We start from the raw sequence: 20,237 nt of genomic DNA on the forward strand, positions 1-20,237 counted from the left end.
ATTAAAAAATATATCTGTTTCGCCTTAGGTGAGCTGTGGGTAATGAATCATTGGTGTTGTATGCGAGTTAGTGTGGGTGGTGGAATGTGTTTTATCAGAGGTGCGAGTCACAACTTATATCTGCAGGGAGTTTGCATGCAACTTTCTTTCAGAGAGGACCGGATGTCTACAGTGGGCTGGGGTATGTAATCTTGACTCACAGGTCTTGCAAAAGGTTTAAAGGACAGAATGTTCATTATGAGCCCTGAAGGCAAGCCAAAACCCCAACCCCAAAAGTGACCAACCAGAAGATTTCAGCTAAGAAAATCCAGGCTGCTTCCTTATTTAAGCATTCTGAATGTTTCTTAGAATAGGGTTCTGAATATCCCATTCATTTTCTCCAGAGTCTGCTGTCAGTGTGATTTCATCTTTCATTTAAAAAAGTTATGTACTTGTCATATTCTCGGTGAAGTACTATACTACCCATAATCCTGAAGTGAGATCCACCAATCAGAGAAGTCACTGTTACAAATATAGCAATAAACAGCAATTATCAGGTTCCAAGCAGTTTGGAAAAGTGAAGAAAATTACAAAAATTGCCAAATTTGACAGAACAGATCTGTCAGGGGCAGAGCATGTGAGCGGAGCGAGAGCAGAGCGGTGATAATTTCACCTGAGCAGAGAGTGCCTTTTTGAAGATTTTACTCCGCTCACTCAAGCCGCTCAGCGCCGCTCGCTCAGCCCAGAATGTGCTTCATGATATGCTGGTTTGGGAATCTGCTAAATAAGCAATAGGCCTGAGGGAGTTCAAACATTGTTTTAGTGAAGTTGCAAACCTTAAACATAAATGCAATGTAAAAATCAAAGCTAAGATTAAGAACGAGGAAGGAGAAGAAATCTAAAGGGAGTGAAGAGTCTGTGAGAGTTAGCAAAGATTATCTTTGGCATCTTACGCGTCACATTGACAGAAAGCACAAGGATGTTTTACACGAACATTGTATTGCAGCAAAAGGTGAGTTAGTAGGCAACACTTCCATTCGATAATAAATTAAGAGATAAGAAGTAAGGTATCTTGTTGTTTTGCAGTCATGTCAGCGCAGCTGCCAGCTAGTTGTAGGCCCGGTTCTGCTGGGTTGCGAACGTTAGAGCACCCTCAATTGAATATGTAAGCTTAATAATACTGTATATTGGCAAAGCATTTTTCCTTGAATCCCGGCAAACACACACACAAAATCCCTGCATCAAAACTAATAAACATGTATGATCTTGCAGATCAGTGTTTCCTAATTTGCAGGCACAGCATTCTGCTTTCATGTCTTCATTGTACAACTGAGCATTTGATTAGTAAAGATTTCCGCTCTTGCGTAGAGAATTTCATAGCAGAATTATCTCACTTAAACGACCGCCTGTTGCTTTCAATTTCTATTTCGGGATAAAGTGGCACATAACTGCTGGTCAGTTTCCCAAAGCTAAATCCACACCTTAACGATTAGTGAAACTTAAAAAAACAAAAAATATTGACACTGGATAAGTGACTGTGGATTAGTGTTGTCAAAAGTACAGGTACTTCGGTACCAAGTCGATACTAAAATAAAAAAGATGTAACGATACCAGTGTTCCGGTAGTACCGAGCATCGACTCAATCCGGTACCAGCGCACAGTATGACTGACACATGACAGCTTTAAAATGCTCACATGCTTATTTTGAATGCGTGCTCTGTTACTCATTTAATCAAATTAAAATCGTGACATAGTATGATTTACTAAACTGCTAAAGGCTGCAAACTTACTGTGGATGAGCTGCATACTTTAAATAAATCCGACCATTCAACCATTAGAAAATCTACAGACATTGAGAATCATTCACGTTGTTTGAGAAGACAAAGCAGAGCACTAATCCACTGTGAAACATGCAGCACATGTAAACTATATATTTATATAATTAAATCACAGCATTTGCTCTTTAATCTCAACTCAACTCTATTTATATCACATTTAAAACAACAGAGTAAACAATTTAAAACATAAAATTTCAAAGTTACCACATACACAAACACCAGTAATCTAAAATACAAACACTTCAAAACTGTGTCCTACATTTCATTTGTCAGACTCAAAGGCCAGTGTAAAGAGATGAGATTTCAGACCTGACTTAAAAGTCTTCAGTGATCACACAGGGCCATGTCGTGAACTGTTTATCTGGAAAAGTGAAGCTTCCAGCAAAAAACACATCATAATAAAAACACGATTCAAAATAAATGCTAGACACTTGAAATGGAAGAAATTAAATAAAAATTTAATGAAAATATATTACAACTGTATAGTAAAATATAATATTCTCTGTAATAATATCAATAATTAATCAAAATATCACAAGCAAGACAGCTGCTGAATAAAAGTTTGGCAAAAAATGCAATGACGTTATATTTTCACTTATTAAAAGTTTTAAGAATTAATTGAATAGACACTATTTTGCTGATTAAATTGAAATTTTGGTACCGTGACAACACTACTACAGTATAATCATTCTGTTGAGACAACTGAAATACAATTATGAATTTCACTTTTACCTGTAATATTTTCCTGGTACCAGTCCATGTTTTCATTACTGCCATAAACGACTCGAAAAAACTTTAAAGTTTAAAAGATTGTGGTTTTCTGGGTCAGTTGTGTCACTCAGATCCAGTTTAAACTGAAAAGCGTGAATTTGCATGTATGTGAGTTTCCGTGCCAACACACATATGTTTTATCACTTGCAGAGGCATGTTTGATGAATTGTTTAAAGTAAATAAAGGTAATTAGAACTGAAATGGAGGCATTAATTGAAGATGTTTAATGACATATGTGCTAACAGAGAAATATTTGACTGATTATAAATGATAAGGAAGGTCTGGTAGACCTGATTGTCTAACAGCCGTTGTAAACCAGTACAAAATAAACAGCAAGGTTTTATTTACTAAAACACAACAATACAATCACATAATTTCAGATGTGTACGTTACTAAGCATTTTGTAATTGAATAAATGTCGGCATATAGCCTATACTTCACCCAGAGAGGCACCTCAGTCCATGTAGGCAAAGGGGCAGTTGCTTGGGCGTGTGTGCGTGCCTGAAAAAAATGATAGCCTACTACAGAGAAACTTCATGTTGGAGCCAGATTTGAGCGAACTTTTTTTTTATTGGTGAGTGTGAGAGCGGGGTCATGAGTGGTTGAGTGGAGCGCACGCATAGAGCAAGTTATTGAGTGGAGTGTCACACCGCTCCGCTTCGCTCACATGCTCTGGTAGGGCTGCACCATAATGGTGAAAATGATAATCCTGATTATTTAGCACAAAATTTAAATCACGATTATTAATCACGATTATTATGTCATTTGAGAACTTTTTTTTTATTATTACAGGGCTGCACAATTTATGGAAAAAAATCACTGTTGCCACTGCTTAAATATTAATTCTAAAAGAACAACAAAAAAACAACCAAACAAAAACATAATAAAAAAAAACATTTAATTACATTAAACAACAGCTCTCAAGTTGAAAAAGGTGTTAAATCTACAAACTAGTAAGTTATTCCTATTGACCAAAATTAAGCCATGTTTTGGCCATGCTTTACAGACAATAGAAAGAGTTAGACTGTATGGTGTTCACACTTGAGTCCTCTCAAGTGGGGGAGACGAAGACAAAATATATATACATATATTTATATATATATACATATGTATAAATACAATAGGGTCAGGGTCAGAAATTAAGGGGAGCTCAACGCAAAAATGCCACAAAAAATGACAAAATGCCCTCAATTGAAACAATTGTTTTCTATGAATGTATGCATACCACCGCCACCGCTCGGCATCTATCGGCGGTACCCATCTAAAACTTAGGATGCTGCTCAAATTTCTGCCGTGCCACAGAGCACAACTCAAATATTTTTCATTAACTTCTACCCAAATTATTATCAAAGGACATGTATTATTTACTCTAGCCTTGTTCATTCTTGAAGAAGGGAAAAACCTTTGTAACTTTTGTGTGTACTGTCTGCCACCTGATCCGCACTGACGTGCCAACCATGTTTGATACCCGTTTCTTGTCCTAGCCGCGACGCGCTGTGTGCGCCTTTAAAATATGCCCTTATAAAGGTAAATGCCCCTAAAAATTTAATTAGGGGGAAAATATGCCTGTTGACAAAAAAAAGTCGATTTCTGACACTGAATAGAGTTCCAGCATCTTCTGTATTGAATATTGATAGCCTTTATTTAAACCTTTTAAAACTGAAAACTCAAATATCACAATTTATACTTATAGTCTGCCGTGAACACCGCTGCTTTTCTGCTGGATGAGCTAAATACATTTTATGCTCGTTTCGAGGGAAATAACACCGCCCTCACGGAGAGAGCTCTCGCGGCCGAAGCTACAGAGGTTAGTTCATTCTCCGTTTCTGTAGCAGATGTAACCCAATCCTTCCGACGGGTGAATATCCGTAAAGCCGCGGGTCCAGACGGCATTCCGGGTCGCGTCATCAGAGCGTGCATGAACCAACTGGCTGGTGTTTTTATGGACATTTTCAACCTTTCCCTCTCCTAGTCTGTGGTCCTCACATGCTTTAAAACATCCACCACTGTGCCTGTACCAAAGCAATCCAAAATCACATGCTTAAATGACTGGCGTCCTGTTGCTCTGAGCTCCATCATCAGCAAATGCTTTGAGAGGCTAATCAGAGATTACATCTGCTCTGTGCTGCCTCACTCACTGGACTCACTGCAGTTTGCATACCGCAACAACCGCTCCACTGATGATACCATTGCATCTACAATACACACTGAAAAACAAAGCCGTCGTGTTATCCGGTCCAAAGAGGAAAAGGACCATCCAAGTTGTTATTTGCATCAGGTCCAAAAGCCAGTGTCTGTATGGGCCAGGGGTGTGTCAGTGCCTATGGCATGGGTAACTTGCACATCTTTGAGAACACCATGAATGAAGACAGATATGTACAAATTTTGGAGCAAAATATACTGCCATCCAGCACCGTCTTTTCCAGGAACGTCCCTGTATTTTCCAGCAGGACAACCTCAAACCACATACTGCCAGGATGTCAAGTGCATGGCTGTGTAACCAGAGAGTGTGGGTGCTAGACTGGCCTGCCTGCAGTCCTGACCTGTCTCCAATTGAGAATGTGTGGTGCATTATGAAGCACACCATACGGCAATGAAGACCTCATACAATTGTGCAGCTAAAGATCTTTTTGTTTTTAGTAGCATTTTTCATACTGTCCCAACTTTTTCGGAATTGGGGTTGTATATGTAGGAAATCATGAGCACTCACATGAGATGAAGACTCATATCAGTAACCTTATAAAATCTGTTTTATTCTACATGGAGAGGGTCCGCACATGGGGGCTGCCATGTTAGAATCACATGACCAGCTGAATACTACTCACTTAATCTCAGTAACCGTCATGTTATTTGACACTTTCACTCATTGATTAAAGTAATCATGGCTGACTGTTAATACTACATTTCTATAATGACATCTGAAACTGAAAACTGTTGATTTTGAATGATGCTGCATCCACACCACTAGGTGTTAGTGTAAGTCCAAGACGACAAATTCAAAAAATGACTGAGTGCTCCTTTAAGGTGCATTGTTCATATTGTGCGCGTTCCATTCCGAAGGGCTCATCCCTATGCCCTAATCCCTTCAGAGGGTTTGCCCTCCAGTGTGAGAGCTTCAGAGGGTTGAAGGGTGTAGGGCTCAAAAATATCAGTAATTCAGAATGCACTTCAGTGTCATCTATCCATGCCAAAGGAGCCGCTGCCATTGCACAAAGGCTGATGCTAATGAATTTCACCTGCACCTGATCAAAAATATTTACACATGATTTTGCATCACTAACTGCTTTCAGAATAGAAATTGAAAATAAATTATTTAAATCTTTATGACTATTTAAACTTCGTGTTTAAATTTTTTTTTTTTTATTTTAATAAAAAAGAAAACAATAAAATAAATAAATAAATAAATAAAATGGCACTTTTTATTATTCTTTTATTTAAACTCCTTTAGAATAACTGATCCAGTGAATTTACATTAAAATGCCACAAGTTCAAACAAAAAGACAGGGGTTTAAAATCATTTTTAAAAATTCATTATAATAATTACAAACTTTTATAGACTATGGAGATGAAGGGATGTCACATGTTTTTGTTTATACACTAAATTACACTTGTCAAATCTCCATATTTGTGACGTATGCTCCGGTTCCAGTCCACTTGGCAGCGAAGTGTCCATCTGTTGAACCCTACAGAAAAGCCCATTTCAAAGGGCTCTTCGAAGCAGCTATTTATGAGCCCTTCGGTTTGAAACGACCCTACAACATTGTGGCCACAATCGTTCCCACTTCGAAGTGCCCTTCGGAGGCGGATTTATCCCGTTTGGAACGCAGGGATTGTTAGAAGTTAAATATTTAGTTATAGCTAAATTTAGACTAAAAAAAGACATTTTCCTTACTGTAATTTAACTATATGCTATACTGTCAAAAATAATTTTTGAATTCTTTTAAGATTTATGAAATTGAATTTAGCAAAAACTAAAAAAACGAATAATTTATAATGACTACTGCCCAGTTCAGATATGCATTTGATTAAGTAATTGGTTGCTTTTGTATTTTAATGTAATCCTAAACAATACCTGCTGAAAAATATGTATTGGTGTTTCTTCCAATACTGTCTGATTTCTGCTACAGTATCACTGCATATTTCCTGTACAGCCAAAACATTTTGTAAACCCTATTTATTACTTTACAAATAAACAATATTAGTAGTAGTAGTATTAAACACATAGTAGGCTTACTGTTGCGCTGCACTTAAAGCTGCACTACAGAAGATTTTTTGGTTAGAAATGAACAAATTGCCATTACTGATTGAGTACATAAAAATATCAGTGTTCAAAACTATGACCTTGCCTTACCCCGATTCACTATAATGAGCCTACAAAAACGATTTGTATTTTGAGCTGTCGAGTCGGATTTGACACAAAATTGCAGGCTTATGTCAGTCATCCTTGCGTCTTGACATCATGTCCATAAACACAGAAAAGAAGAACCAGCTGTCTCGTGTTCTGGCTGGAGAAACTACATTCAGTTCAGAATCACACAGTTCAGGACAGCATCGCAGAAGTCTGGATGGATGTTTATCTGTTAACTTTTTGGCAAAGTTGTTTTCTTGCTACAGTGCTTGGATATGTTTTCTGGTAGGGTTGTTGAAGCTTATATTGGTTGTCACGCTTTTATGAATCGAACGTTACTCGTGTGTTAACCGATTACGATGTATCTATGTTTTCCAGTTAAATTACTGTAACATGTTTACTAATATTCATGACCTCTGAGTATTTAATAACATTAATGTAGTTTGGAGATTCCCTTAGACTGTGTGTGTGTGTGTGTGTGTGTGTGTGTCTTGCTGTTTTCTTATTTCGTTTACCCCTACTAGTCTGTTTAAAAGGCACTATAGGTACAAGTTAGGCTACTACAAGAAAGTTCCCCATGAAATGTATAATCATCTCAAGTTGTTTATATTGTATAGATTTCATAGCACTCCACACTAACTCTATCTCAGATGTACAGTAGATGCTTGAAAGTTCTGTTTGCTTAAAACTTTCATTGAGAATGGCATCAGAGGATCATTTTAACTGATGAGAAACATATTAAAACTACCGTGAACTAGCCTACACACAGAAACTTGAAGTTCTTCCTGAAGTGTTATGCAAAAATAAAAGCCAGAGGGTTTTAAAGTAAAAAAAAGAAAATGTAAAATTTAAAAATAAAATAAAAAGATCTTTTATTACTGTATAAAATATATAATTATTATTTTTATTAATAACAATAATAAAAAATTATTGTATATTACAAATAATTATCATATTTAAATTGACTGAGTAATGTGATATCCTCTCACAACTAAAATGAACACAAAAGAGATCAACTAAACAATCCATTCCACATACAATGTGAAGAAAAAGTGTCAGTAGAGCTGGCTTCATGTTCACTGAAGATTTCATTAGTTAATTACTGTTCATTTTGCTGCTGCATTACCAGTTAACAAAGGTTTTCTGAATAGGCTACACATTTAAATGATCCTTCAAAATACATAAACACACAGGGGGAAAACACATGTGAAATTCTCTCTAATCAGAGTTGAACACAGCAGTGAAATGACTCTGTCCCCTACAGCCTCTCAAACACGACATAACACTCAAAGAATGACCAAATAAACACACTTACCTCTGCTGATGTGTATATTATTCCCAAGGCATTTCCAAAGAAAAACGAAGCACTTGAGCAACATTAACCTCATACTGTGATTTACACACAGCACACTAGCTCTATGGGCCCCATCACTGGACAAAACCATTCTGCGTACCTCATCTGAAAAGTGCTGACTTTGGGATAAAACACTCTCAATTCAGCTATTGTCCATCCAAAGCACTGAGCGTGGAGTATTATCATGCTCTCTGCTCTACTATGATGTCAGAGCTTGCTCATTCATGCATTTATAAAGTACACAAACTGCTTCAAAAACAAGCATGAAAATGGCCACACTTTAAAGGAATAGTGCACCCAAAAATGATCATTTACTGTCCCTTATGTTGTCTCAAACTCGTAAGACTTTCTTCCTTCCGTGGAACACAAACAAAGATACTTTAATAGAGATATGATGTCTGTTTGTCCATAAAATGCAAGTGAATGGTGACCAAATTTCCAAGCTCTAAAAAGCACTAGAAGGCCCTATAAAGTTATGTAACTCCTTTTTCACTATAAATCTTGACATCTGCAGTCTCCTTGCTGATCATGATTTCAGTCTCGATTACACTTCTTTACACTATCTAGCAAGCATGCGTCAAGCACTAGGAAGTGTAATCAAGCTTGAAATCATGATCATGCCTAGAGACTGCAATGGCAAGGTGTAAAGTGAAAAAGGAGTTAGCCTATATTTTAGTCTGTTCTCACCCAAAATTGTTTAGATTGCTTAAGAAGAAATGGATTAAACCACGGAGTAAACATTTTAACGCTTTTATACATATTTAAATAATTAAAATAAAAGATGACTAACTAATTTCTTGCAAGTTCTTTGAGACAAAGTATAAAGTAAATATATTTGATTATATTTTAATGTTTGTTTTAATGTACCATGTCCTATGATTAATCGCAATTAATCACAGAAAACGATTAATTAATTACAACTTTTGAATCGATTCACAGCCCTAATATGGTTACATTAGTTAATGCATTAGCTATTAGGGATGTGTGAGACTAGTCGACTTATTGGTTCTGATGCTGTTTGTCGGTCAGTATTTTGCTCCATTAAACTGTTCAACATTTTTACACATTTACGTTTGGCTTTATATTTTTACAAAGGCTGCACTTAAATTACTGTCATGTAAATGTACATTTAATTAGTAAAAAAGTGGATATCTGGTTAGGGTTTCACCAGCTGTGGGTAAGTTCTCACATAAGTTAGGACATAAAGTTCACACTAAGGGCTTAGTAACTACTAGTTAGTTTGTAACTAAGTCAGTGCTTAATTTGGTTGAACCACCTGTTCTTAAGGCAAGACTTTACTAGTAGGTCGTAAGCTCTCCGTAAAGTAATGCGTAGTCGCATAATATGACGTTTACATTAATTGATCCAATAAGCAGCCTTCTCATTTTACACAGAAGTATAAAAGTCGTGAATTTCAGTTTGATCTTGTTACGGTTGATGGTCAAACCTTGTTTGCTCACGTAACTGTCAGCTGTAATAATTTATATCCCCATTAAAATACGATACGTAATAAAACAAGATTTCATTAATGGTATATTTAGCCTATGTAAATAACAATATTTAATAACTGTATCTAAAATGAATAAGGGACAATAAATAAATAATTACTTACACAACAGCCTGGAAAAATAGACATTTATTCATTTTAATACTTCATAAATTTTGTATATGTTGAAACTTGACAGCGTACACAGGAAAGTGCACCGTTAGAACGGTTTCATGCTGAAGAAGTAAGTTTTTTACATAATGTATTCTCCCGTAAATGTAAACGAGTATAAATGCCAACATCATCATATATGTCGAAAGGACTGAAGCCTTTCGACATATATGGAAATCTATGGAAAAGCGGATTTTCTTAAATGTTGGCTTGCAAGTCGCTATGGATGTTTTCACATTTAAAAGAATGCGTGTCATGTTCTATATTTAATTTACAATGATCATGATGCAAGGCAAGCACCTTGCAGATAAATGCTCCTTTTCAGTGAAATTTAGTGTCAAATTTGGCTGTTGTTGGAATAGATTAAGTATTTTAAATGGGTTGCATAAACACACAGTGTTTTTTTGACTGTTTTCTGAGGGTTTCTTATTTTTTAGACTAGTCGACTCCAAAATGTACATTTGAACTTCAGTGAAATTAGTCGTTACGCACGTCACTATTAGCTATAATTATCTAACAAAGACCAATAATTTTTACAGCATTTATTAATCTTTTTTTGGGGGGGGGGGGGATTTTCTCCCCTTTTCTCCCCAGTTTGGCATGCCCAATTCCCAGCATTTATTATTAATTTTAGTTATTGTTAAATTATAAATATACTACTGCCCGTATGTTCTGGTATCAAATTTTCATATTGTGATAATTGCTGATGATTTTATCTTGGTATACAGTTTTATTGCAGTATTATAGCTATTAAATTACAAAACAAGTTGAAAGATAAACTTTAATGTTGTTCTTTAATATCAAGTTTAATTACTTTTTTTAAACACCAAGTTGGCTTTTTAAATAAAAAAATCACAAAGAAGCTTTGAAAAGAACCTTGAACATTTAAGGAAATAAATTGATTTAAATAAATAAACAAAAAATAAAATACATATTTAATCACGTGGTCACTATGTCTTCAAAAATCCCCCACTTCCGACCCTTTTAGAAGGGCCATAAAGGGTCGGAAGCGTGCCTCTTTCAGCCATGCTTCTCGACCATGTTGTTTTTATTTACATTCTCTCCATAAAATATAAAAAAAAATATATTTATATGGTTGCTATCTTTCTTGGCCAGGTCTCTCTTGTAAAAGAGATTAAAAAATCTCAATGGGACAAACCTGGTTTAATAAAGGTTAAATAAAAAAATTATCATTATTTTTATTTAAATAAAAAAAAAAAAAAACACGTGTTTATTTTTCAACACATTCATCATGATTTTTTTTTTTTTTTTTTGGTGCTTTAAAGCAAGAAATATTTCAGATATGTTTCACCAAATGGAGTTCTGAGGAAAAATAACTTTGGCCATAAAGCATTCCATAAGCATTCCACTCAGGTAAAGAAGACGCATGACTCGTGACAGATGTTTGCAATATATAATTTCAATATATTTCATTTGAAACACTCACATCACTTACATCAGTAAGGGTCATAAGCGAGTGATATCAATCTTACGATTTAACTTAACCCTTGTGCGACCTTTCAGGACATTTTTATCTTTTTCATTTTTGTTTTTTCAATCATTTTGGCTGTTAATGCCAATGGCATACATTTTATGTGTATTTTTGGGGGAATTTTGATATGTTAATCTCAGTTCCTATAATACATCTATATTACACTGTGTACATAAAATAGTTACACTCAGGACATTAAGGAAAAAAATGCCCCCATTGAAACCAATTGCAACTGCAATAATTGATCCCAGTGCCATTAAATCATAAAATCATGAATCATGATGCTATATGCTTTCATTCTGGAGCCTTGGCTTTTTTTTTTATATTTTCCACCAGATGGCGCCAATTTTCTCATGTTTAGCCTATGGAGCAAATACATGATTTTTCCCTATTTTCTGTTTGCTGTATTATAGAGCACTGCAGACCAATTGAATAAATGATGCAGCTAAAATTGTGTGGGTGTGTTGGTATGGATGTCAGTGTGTGTTTTGTATGAGTGTCTTGAAATTTGAAATTTGTGTGTGTGTGTGTGTGTGTGTGTTTAAAAAACAACAGCGATATTATTTAAACAAACTGGCATTTAAAGGGTTAAAATCCTGAAAATGAATGAATATTTGGTAGTTATGATCAGGACTGATGTTGGTTAAATAGCTAAATCAGTGAAAGTGGAAAATAATATGAATATATAATATTTTATGGCAGTTTTTTTGACGCTGACATTTTTGTCCTCTAATGTACTGAGTACAAGTTTTTTTTTTTTTTTTTATCTGACACTGCACAAAAAATAATAATGCATCAAAATCAATGTTGTTGCTAATCATTGACATATCCCAGACTGTGATAATCCCAAAAACAATTCCCCTTAACATTTAGTATATGGAAAATAATTCATTTTTTGCGTTTTTTTTTTTTTTCATAAAAAAACAACAGTGGCATTATGTAAACAAACTGGCATTTAAAAGGTTAAAATCCTGAAAATGAATGAATATTTAGTAGTTATGATCAGGACTGATGTTGGTTAAAAAAATTAACTAATTGAAAGTGGAAAATAGTATTAATATATCATATTATTATGGCAGTTTTTTAACGTGGACATTTTTGTCCTCTAAGGACCTCTGAGTAACTTTTTTTATTGACACACAAGGGTAAAACCATCATCTGGTAACTTCATAAGGTTTGTATGCATTGGGTCTGAATCATCCAACAACTGTTCTTACATTTAAATTTTTGTATTATATTATGTTGCAGTTCCTAAAAGGAAAGTATAGCAAATAGCAAGTATAGTAAATAACTGCACGCTTTTAGCGCTTGGCAAGTGTAAATTTTGATCACTGGTTTGTGACTCTTGACATGTTGATGAAAATTAAGCTACAGTGCGTTCAGAAAATCTAAACAATTTGATTAATAGGTTATTAAAAAAATTTTTAGATTTTCATACTATATTCACAGCTTTATATGCACTATATGCTTCTCACATAAAATGTGCATTTGCGCAGTGCAATTGAGTCCTGGTTTCCGCATGAGCATGGCGCGAGCCATCAATAAACATCTTGAACAAGTAATCCACTCTGCCCTATCCTACTTTATCTCTGGAGCGCACGTGTTAACCGGGCTTCCCCTGACATAGTGGCGAAAACCACAAAACTTATGTAACCTGTTTGACTTCCACTGAGAATTTTCTAGTTTATAGCACTATGGAGGAGGTCAAAACTTACATATAGTTAATGACCTTAATGAACAAATATAATACAAGAGGCATACTGTTTTTTCCCAAATTAAAAGTTTATATGTATACAGCATAGAGTTGCATAGCAAAGAGATGCATAGATCTTGAGGTTATCTTCTTCACGGAGTGCGTCTAGACATCTGAGCAGCTACTTCCCGGGTCCTAGTGCCTTCCGCATGTAACCTCTGTCAGTGTCTGGGTTTCTATCTAACTTGTGCGCATTTTGAAATTGCACATAAGAAATCCTTTATCAAAACGCTTGGCATGCGAATAAACTCTCAAAATTCGCTTTAAATTTAATGCGCTTGGAGGATGTATATTTTGCAGAGTTTCGTGTTAGTTTATTCGCAAAACAATGACGTGTTTTGACCATTCGTGCATGTGTTATGAGTGTGCGAAAGCTTGATGTCTGGCCCAACGAAAAGTCAGACCTTGGCACACAATTCTTTGAACAATCAGAAGTGTTTAACCAACAGCTGGTCGTTAAAGTGGGTTCTCATTTATCCGTCAGAACAGTTGAGTGCAAGTGCTCACAGGAATGCGGAGGCTGGCGGCATGTGGGCATCGCAGCCTTTTCGGCCCTCATTATATCAGATATTACACTTATTCTGAGGCGTCTCCTAAGCATTTCATAAAACGAGATACAATCCTGCAATTAAAACTCTCAAAGCAAGGAGATCATTCAGCTGCTCCCTCAAGACAATGCGCATGACATAGTAAATGGAACCGTACAACATTTCATATTTTCTTTAGTCAAATTTTTAGAAATGTGCTTAATGCGAAACATTTAGATGGAAACCCAGCTGGAGCGACTTAAACAGAGATGTGACTTATCTGTGTTTTTTTACTCTCAACAACACAATTTTGACCAGGTGAGGTTTATTTTCAGGTGCGACTTTATTTCCGGAAAATACAGTAGTCCATTAAATATAACGTGTCAATTAAATTACATTTGATTTCGCATAGCATCTTGAAGTAAAACATTCTGTGTCAAATTCAAAAGGTTCCAAATGATTACATGATAAAGACTAACTCAAATCCAATGTCAACATGAAATGGAATTAAGTAATTGTGTTCCATATTAATTAATTGCAATTATGTAATAAACCTCGAATGTGCATGTGGACATTTTTGACCCAGGAAAAACACTGGTTATCTCAAATTTGTTTCACAGTATTTTGAAGTGTCCTCTTACAATTTTGAACATGCTAATTATTGTAATATACTGTATTACTGAATACCATCACGTTGAGTTCTGATTCAGGCTGAAGCACCATCGGTCTGACTAACTCCGACCCCCCCCATCTCTGGAGGGGAGACGCTACCCATCCGGTGGTCCACCCCGCCTCCTGTGAACCTGGGAGAGAGATGAGGGGAGGCATGGGGAGAGGAAAAGGGCGAGCAGAGACACAGAGAGAGAGAGAGAGAGGAGAGAGAGAGAAGAACTTGCTCACCGGCTCCCGGACCCGCTGTCGCCTCAACCGCTCCTCCGCCCTCTGGCAGACGCCAGCTTGCCCCTCCCCTGGTGGATGGCAGCGAGTCCTCCAGCCCCTGGCAAACAGAACTGCTCCTCCCCGTCTTTGGCGGATGGCAGCAGTTCCTCCGTCTCCCGGCGGCTGGCAGCGACCCCTCTGTCCCCTGGCAGAGGCCGCGGCTGCTCCCCTGGTGGATGGCAGCGGTGAGGACTCTGGGACGGTGCATCCCTCCTCCCTCCCGGGTTTCGGCACCACTGTACCAGTTAAAGGACGGGCAAGGAGGAGGTGGGAACCGGCTGAACAGTAAACATAAAGTTGAATGGTAAACCTCAACTTAAAACAATATAAAACAAACATGAACACAGACACATACAACGTGGCCGTGTGCATCTCTCTCTCGAACTGTCGTCTCCATCTCCCCTTTATCTTGCTCTCCCAATGATCAGCTGATTAATTGCCGGCCGTGCACCCTCACGCCCTCCTCCTCGTCACACAGAGATTAATATGTTCTGAAAATAAATTGTTCTTTGCTAGTTCATGTTAACTATTGCATTAACTGTTAACGTTAAAAACTCGTTTAGTGTCACATAAGTTTTTCAGTTAAAAAACGTTTTCAGTTCAAAGCAGAAGATATCCAAACTTTTCTTAAAAAAACGCTGATGATGTAGGAACATATTACACGCCACAGAATGAATTCCTCTGCTTGATTACTTATGGTTGGCCTCAAGGAAAAAGACTCTCCATAAACCATCCGCAAACTAAAATAGCCTTATGAAAACACAGGCTACAGTAGCAGTAAAAGAGGGGAGAATTATCTGTTTATACTCCTGTGAAATTCTCCAAAGACTAAGTGCTTATCATCTAATAGGGCAGCATCATCACCTCAACAACTGCACAACTGACTGCTTCATTACAACACAATCACATTGTACGGCTGTACACACTCGATCCAGAGCCACAGATCATCTGTAACCTCAACTACACTCTTTACTCAAGGCCAAGAAAATGGCTGACATTACAGCAAGAATCTAATTTTACCACAGAGTAAAATACCACACAATTTTCAATGAAGAAAAGATAAAACCAACACTACTCAGCTGGCTATCCTCTTAAATATACTCTACTTTGAGTAGGCAGTACAGTCGGAGTATTTTACCAACACAAAAAGATTGAAACAGTAAACTGTAATATAAAGACACACCACACCTATTTTGAGTTGCTGTGCCTTTATACTCAAAGAACACTCTTGTGACTTGGATAAAACATGACAATAGCACAGCACAGAGAATAATATAATGAATATCTGACACACCTGGCATCATTGATTCAAAAAGCATGCAAGGACCTTAATAAGATACTCTAATTCACCCAAAATATCCTTGTGGCATTGAAATCCCACATGACTTTGTTTCCTCCATGGATAACAAAAGGGAAAAGAATAAGTCTTCATTGCAATGGCAAATCTCATCCTTTGGATGAGACATTAAACAGAGGTCCTGACTCTCTGTGGTCACTAAAAATCCCAGGGCACTTCTTGCAAACAGTAGGGGTGTAACCCCGGTGTCCTGGCCAGATTCCCCCCATTGGCCCTTATCAATCATAGCCTCCTAATAATCCCCATACATGAATTGGCAATATAACTGTACTCTCTCCTCTCCATCAACAGCTGGTGTATGGTGAGCGTACTGGTGCACTATGGCTGCCGTCACATCATTCAGGTGGATGCTGCACACTGGTGGTGGGTGAGGAGAGTTCCCTGTTCAGTATGTGAAGAACTTTTAGTGTAGTGTCAGAAAAGCACTATATAAATATAACATTCATTCATTCATTCATTCAAATAAAATAATTTTGATACATAGGTCAATGGTAAGATGATCATTTGTTTTTTTTTTGTTTTTTCTGACCAGATTAAATTATTTAAAAATACATTGAAAATGCAATGATGAACATGTGTTCAATTATGGAGTTCAAAGTCATTTTTAGATTTTTTCTGGGGCTTAAATAAAAAATGTCATGTGGTGTGGTTGTCCAGACACAGAACAAAAAGTCTCATTAAAGCTGATATTCTTGAAAAAGAAATGTTGGCATGAGTTGTGCTGAATAATCCTTTACTATTATTTGTTATTTCATATACTGTATAAGTAGTGAAACAATTTTATTTTAAAATATGATTAAAGTCATGTGGTGCAACCATCATTTAGGTAGCCATTTTGTTGTCATGTGACAAAAAAAAAAAAACCCCTATAAAACAGAGAACACCCCTTTAGACTCTCATGACTGTTTGTGAAGTTTATATTTAAGCAATATCACACGAGCAAGAGTGCAATATGTCCCTACATCAGCACTGCTGTGATTCGGTCGCAGGCACGAGGCCAAAGGTCGACTGCCGTAGGAAATCACAGCAGTGCTGATTTAGGGTCATATAGCACGATTGCGAGTGTGATATTGCTTATATACAACAGTTCAATGAACAAGTAAATTTTAAAAAATTAGGAAAAACTGAGTACGGTCATAAAAACGCATTTGTGCATGGAACTACTTTCTTATGCGATGGATCAGAATCTGCCGTTGCTGGTTCAGTCCAAATGATGCGTCCAAGCCTCCGTTAATAATTCAAAAATTTCACTTCAGAAATAGTATAACGACTCGTGCTGTTTCTAACAAGTTATTGGATAAACAAGGATGGATGGATGTGTGTGTGTGAGAGAGAGAGAGAGAGAGAGAGAGAGAGAGAGAGAGAGAGAGAGAGATGGAGCATGTGCGATCGCCTGTTGCCACTCCCAAGCAGAGATGCTGTCAGCTTTCTGAAGATCAGCTTTCTCAGTGGTAAAATAGCCATCCAAGCAGGGGTATTTCTCCCTATTTCGCGGTAGCCGGTGCGCAAGAGTCATTCACTACAGAAACCAAATTTGTCCTCCGCCATTTTAAACAGTGTGTATCCAATGTGGAAACTCCGGTAAGAGGTAAGCGCCTTGAGTTATGTAATCAATCAGTCTGTTGAGTCTCTCAGCTTTGATGAGCTGTAATGCTGAAGTTGTTCGTTTAAAGCTGTTTAAAGCTATTGCCTAGCTTTAGTAGTGTAGTAGCGATCACAGAGGGCTGTTGTATGTAAACAGTGGCTGACGTGGATTCACCTCACATCACCAACTGGCTCATATTACACACAAAAATGATCTTTTGCCACCACCTGCTGGCTAACATATGTAATGTAAAAAAAAAAAAAAAGAGACAAACAGTAGGTCTAAACACATCTGTGCTGCTCTTCCACTTTAGTTTAGAATGGCACGAACACAAGCGGAGTGATACACACACAGTGAAGCGTCTGAGTGCTGATGGTGTCAGACCATCAGTGCTCATGGAACGCTGTGTGTGTATATATATATATATATATATATTATTCTTTTATTTTTTTGTTGTTGTTGAAAGGCACATTTTGTTCAGGGCAACCCTGAGAAAACTTCTTTATGTTCTTCACTCAAAAATTCATGATATTTGTACAAAATATGTTTCACCTTGAACATTTTTTTATTAATGATTAAGTATCATACTTTATACAATACCATTTACTTTATGGTTACACCACTTGGTATTAAAACATTTTCAACTAGATTTTTAAAGATTTCTCATTTTTATCACCTCAGACAACCTTATTTGTCATGAAAAACACCTCACAGCTTTGTACAAAATATCAAACAAAGAAGCTGTTGTTTTGATCTCTGCTGTACAGCAGTTGCAGGAATTCTTAAAAAATCAAGATATCAGCTGTTGAGTACTGCAGAAATGTGTGTCATGAGGAAAGAGATGAAAAGACCAAAAGGAGGACTAAAAAGATTGTCCTGGTTTAGAAAGAGGGGAACCTTTTGGCATTTTGCTTATCAGTGATATTTTATGTAGTCATGATAACGTGTGTCCACGTGTGTTTATCAAACTAATTAAATCCTTCTGTGACATATAACAAGGACAAAGACTTTTAATTAACTCCTCGCTCTGCTCAGAGAGATAATTAATTAAAGTGGATATGACCTTGCCTGTCTATATATAGCCGGAAATAACACTTCCATCAAAGGAACACTACCATCAAAAGTTTGGACATATTTGACAAAATTTATAGGCACTTTTCCTTCATCAGGCCAAACGGTTCTCGCATCAAAACCGTTACGGTTTCTTTTTCCACTGTTGCGCTTAATTGTACATAACAAATACATAAGTTGGTGACAGCATGAGAGGTAAACATTGGAGCGAGTGTGCTATGGAGGATGATCACACATTCCAGTTTTTAGGACTGCTTTTCCCCCGTTTATTTGCTCTGCTAAAGCTCAGAAAAAAGCTCAGGAAAGACACAGCCCATGTCACAAAAAGAAAATGTCGAGAAGTTTATCGCCATATAGTGAGGGGTTGTGTATGCCACCAGACACGGACACTCAGAAAGGTAAAAGTTCCCAGACTAGCTAAAAAACACATTTATTGACAAAATACGAGTAATATAATGATATATTATACAAGCTTTAATAACCTAGTTAGCGTAATCTACCTCCCTAACGAAAAAGGAGTGCAGAAAAATAATGTACTACACTAGTTAAACCATCATCGTAAAATCATTAAGTTTAACTTACCATAGCGAACTTTGCCAGCTACCTAAAAACAACTTAGCTACCTTGGTGTTGGCAAATTGACAATTGTGAGTCGCCACGTACTAAAACCATTCCACCAGCATGGTTGAGTGCAGTTAGCTAAGAAATCCGGGCCGAGAACGGTTTGTAATTGTACTGTGCGAACTGTGCTCAAGTAAAATTGGTACTGGAACCATTCCTTACCGCGCTCAGAACCGTTGGCCTGATGGTGGAAAAGCAGTTAATGTTTCTCATGATCTTAAAAATCTTGTGGTCTAAAGGCTTATGCTTAAAAGCTTGAAATTTGCTTCAGACAACAAATTGTGCCTATGTATGATTTCTTTACATTACAAACATTTTTTCTTTTTTTCTTTTACAGTAGATTTAGATGAGTTGGAGTAGATTGTGAAGGAAAAGCAGCCGACCCAAAAAAAGAAAAATTACAAATGAGATCTTTGTCTCAATTGTTTCTCCTAGACAGTAATGAGATTAAATGGAGAGCAAATGAAAACAGACACCAAAAATCTCACGTCTCAGAGATCTCATCAACATCTTAAACTGTGACCTTGCCTGCCTATTTCCCAAGAAACTAAAGTCTGCAATCAAAAGTTAATGAACTTAATATGAACGCCAACATTTCTCAACATATGCTTTCCAACTATCTGAGCTATGCCATCCACATTCATTTTTCACTCTATACTCTTACTGTACACTGAAAAAGTTTTAGTAACGGAAAAAGAAAGTAAAATGCTCCAGTGAAAAACTGTTAACTGGTTAACCTTTGTAACAAGGTTCTATATATGTTGTCAAAAAGGAAGTGGAGGATGGAAACTTCAACTCAAAAATGGGTTTTATTTTCACATTCAATAGATAAATACTGCTTTTCAGCACAGTCTTTCCAAACACATTAACATGTTGACACACACAGGACAAGCGTGCCAGTCTCTCTCTCTCCGCCTCTGCTGTTCTCTCCCTCTTCATAGCTCT

The 20,237-nt window shown here is 36.8% G+C and overlaps 1 protein-coding gene across 10 annotated transcripts in view; it reads right to left on the reverse strand.

The window, feature by feature from the left end:
* LOC127446823 (plakophilin-4-like) overlaps positions 1-20,237 on the reverse strand; it is a 266,393-nt gene that overhangs the window by 234,172 nt on the left and 11,984 nt on the right. For 6 of the 10 annotated variants that reach the window (XM_051708079.1, XM_051708078.1, XM_051708076.1 and 3 more), the window contains exon 2: positions 14,620-14,936. The exons of 3 other annotated variants lie outside the window; for them this stretch is intronic. In XM_051708079.1, the coding sequence (XP_051564039.1) occupies positions 14,620-14,866 (247 nt within the window). In that variant the 5' untranslated portion in view covers positions 14,867-14,936. Of the gene's footprint in view, positions 1-8,251; positions 8,356-14,619; positions 14,937-20,237 lie in introns of those variants that run through there. One more of the 10 variants, XM_051708083.1, reaches the window with a different exon arrangement.

Source organism: Myxocyprinus asiaticus, chromosome 10, assembly GCF_019703515.2.
Source record: "Myxocyprinus asiaticus isolate MX2 ecotype Aquarium Trade chromosome 10, UBuf_Myxa_2, whole genome shotgun sequence".
NCBI lineage: Eukaryota > Metazoa > Chordata > Actinopteri > Cypriniformes > Catostomidae > Myxocyprinus > Myxocyprinus asiaticus.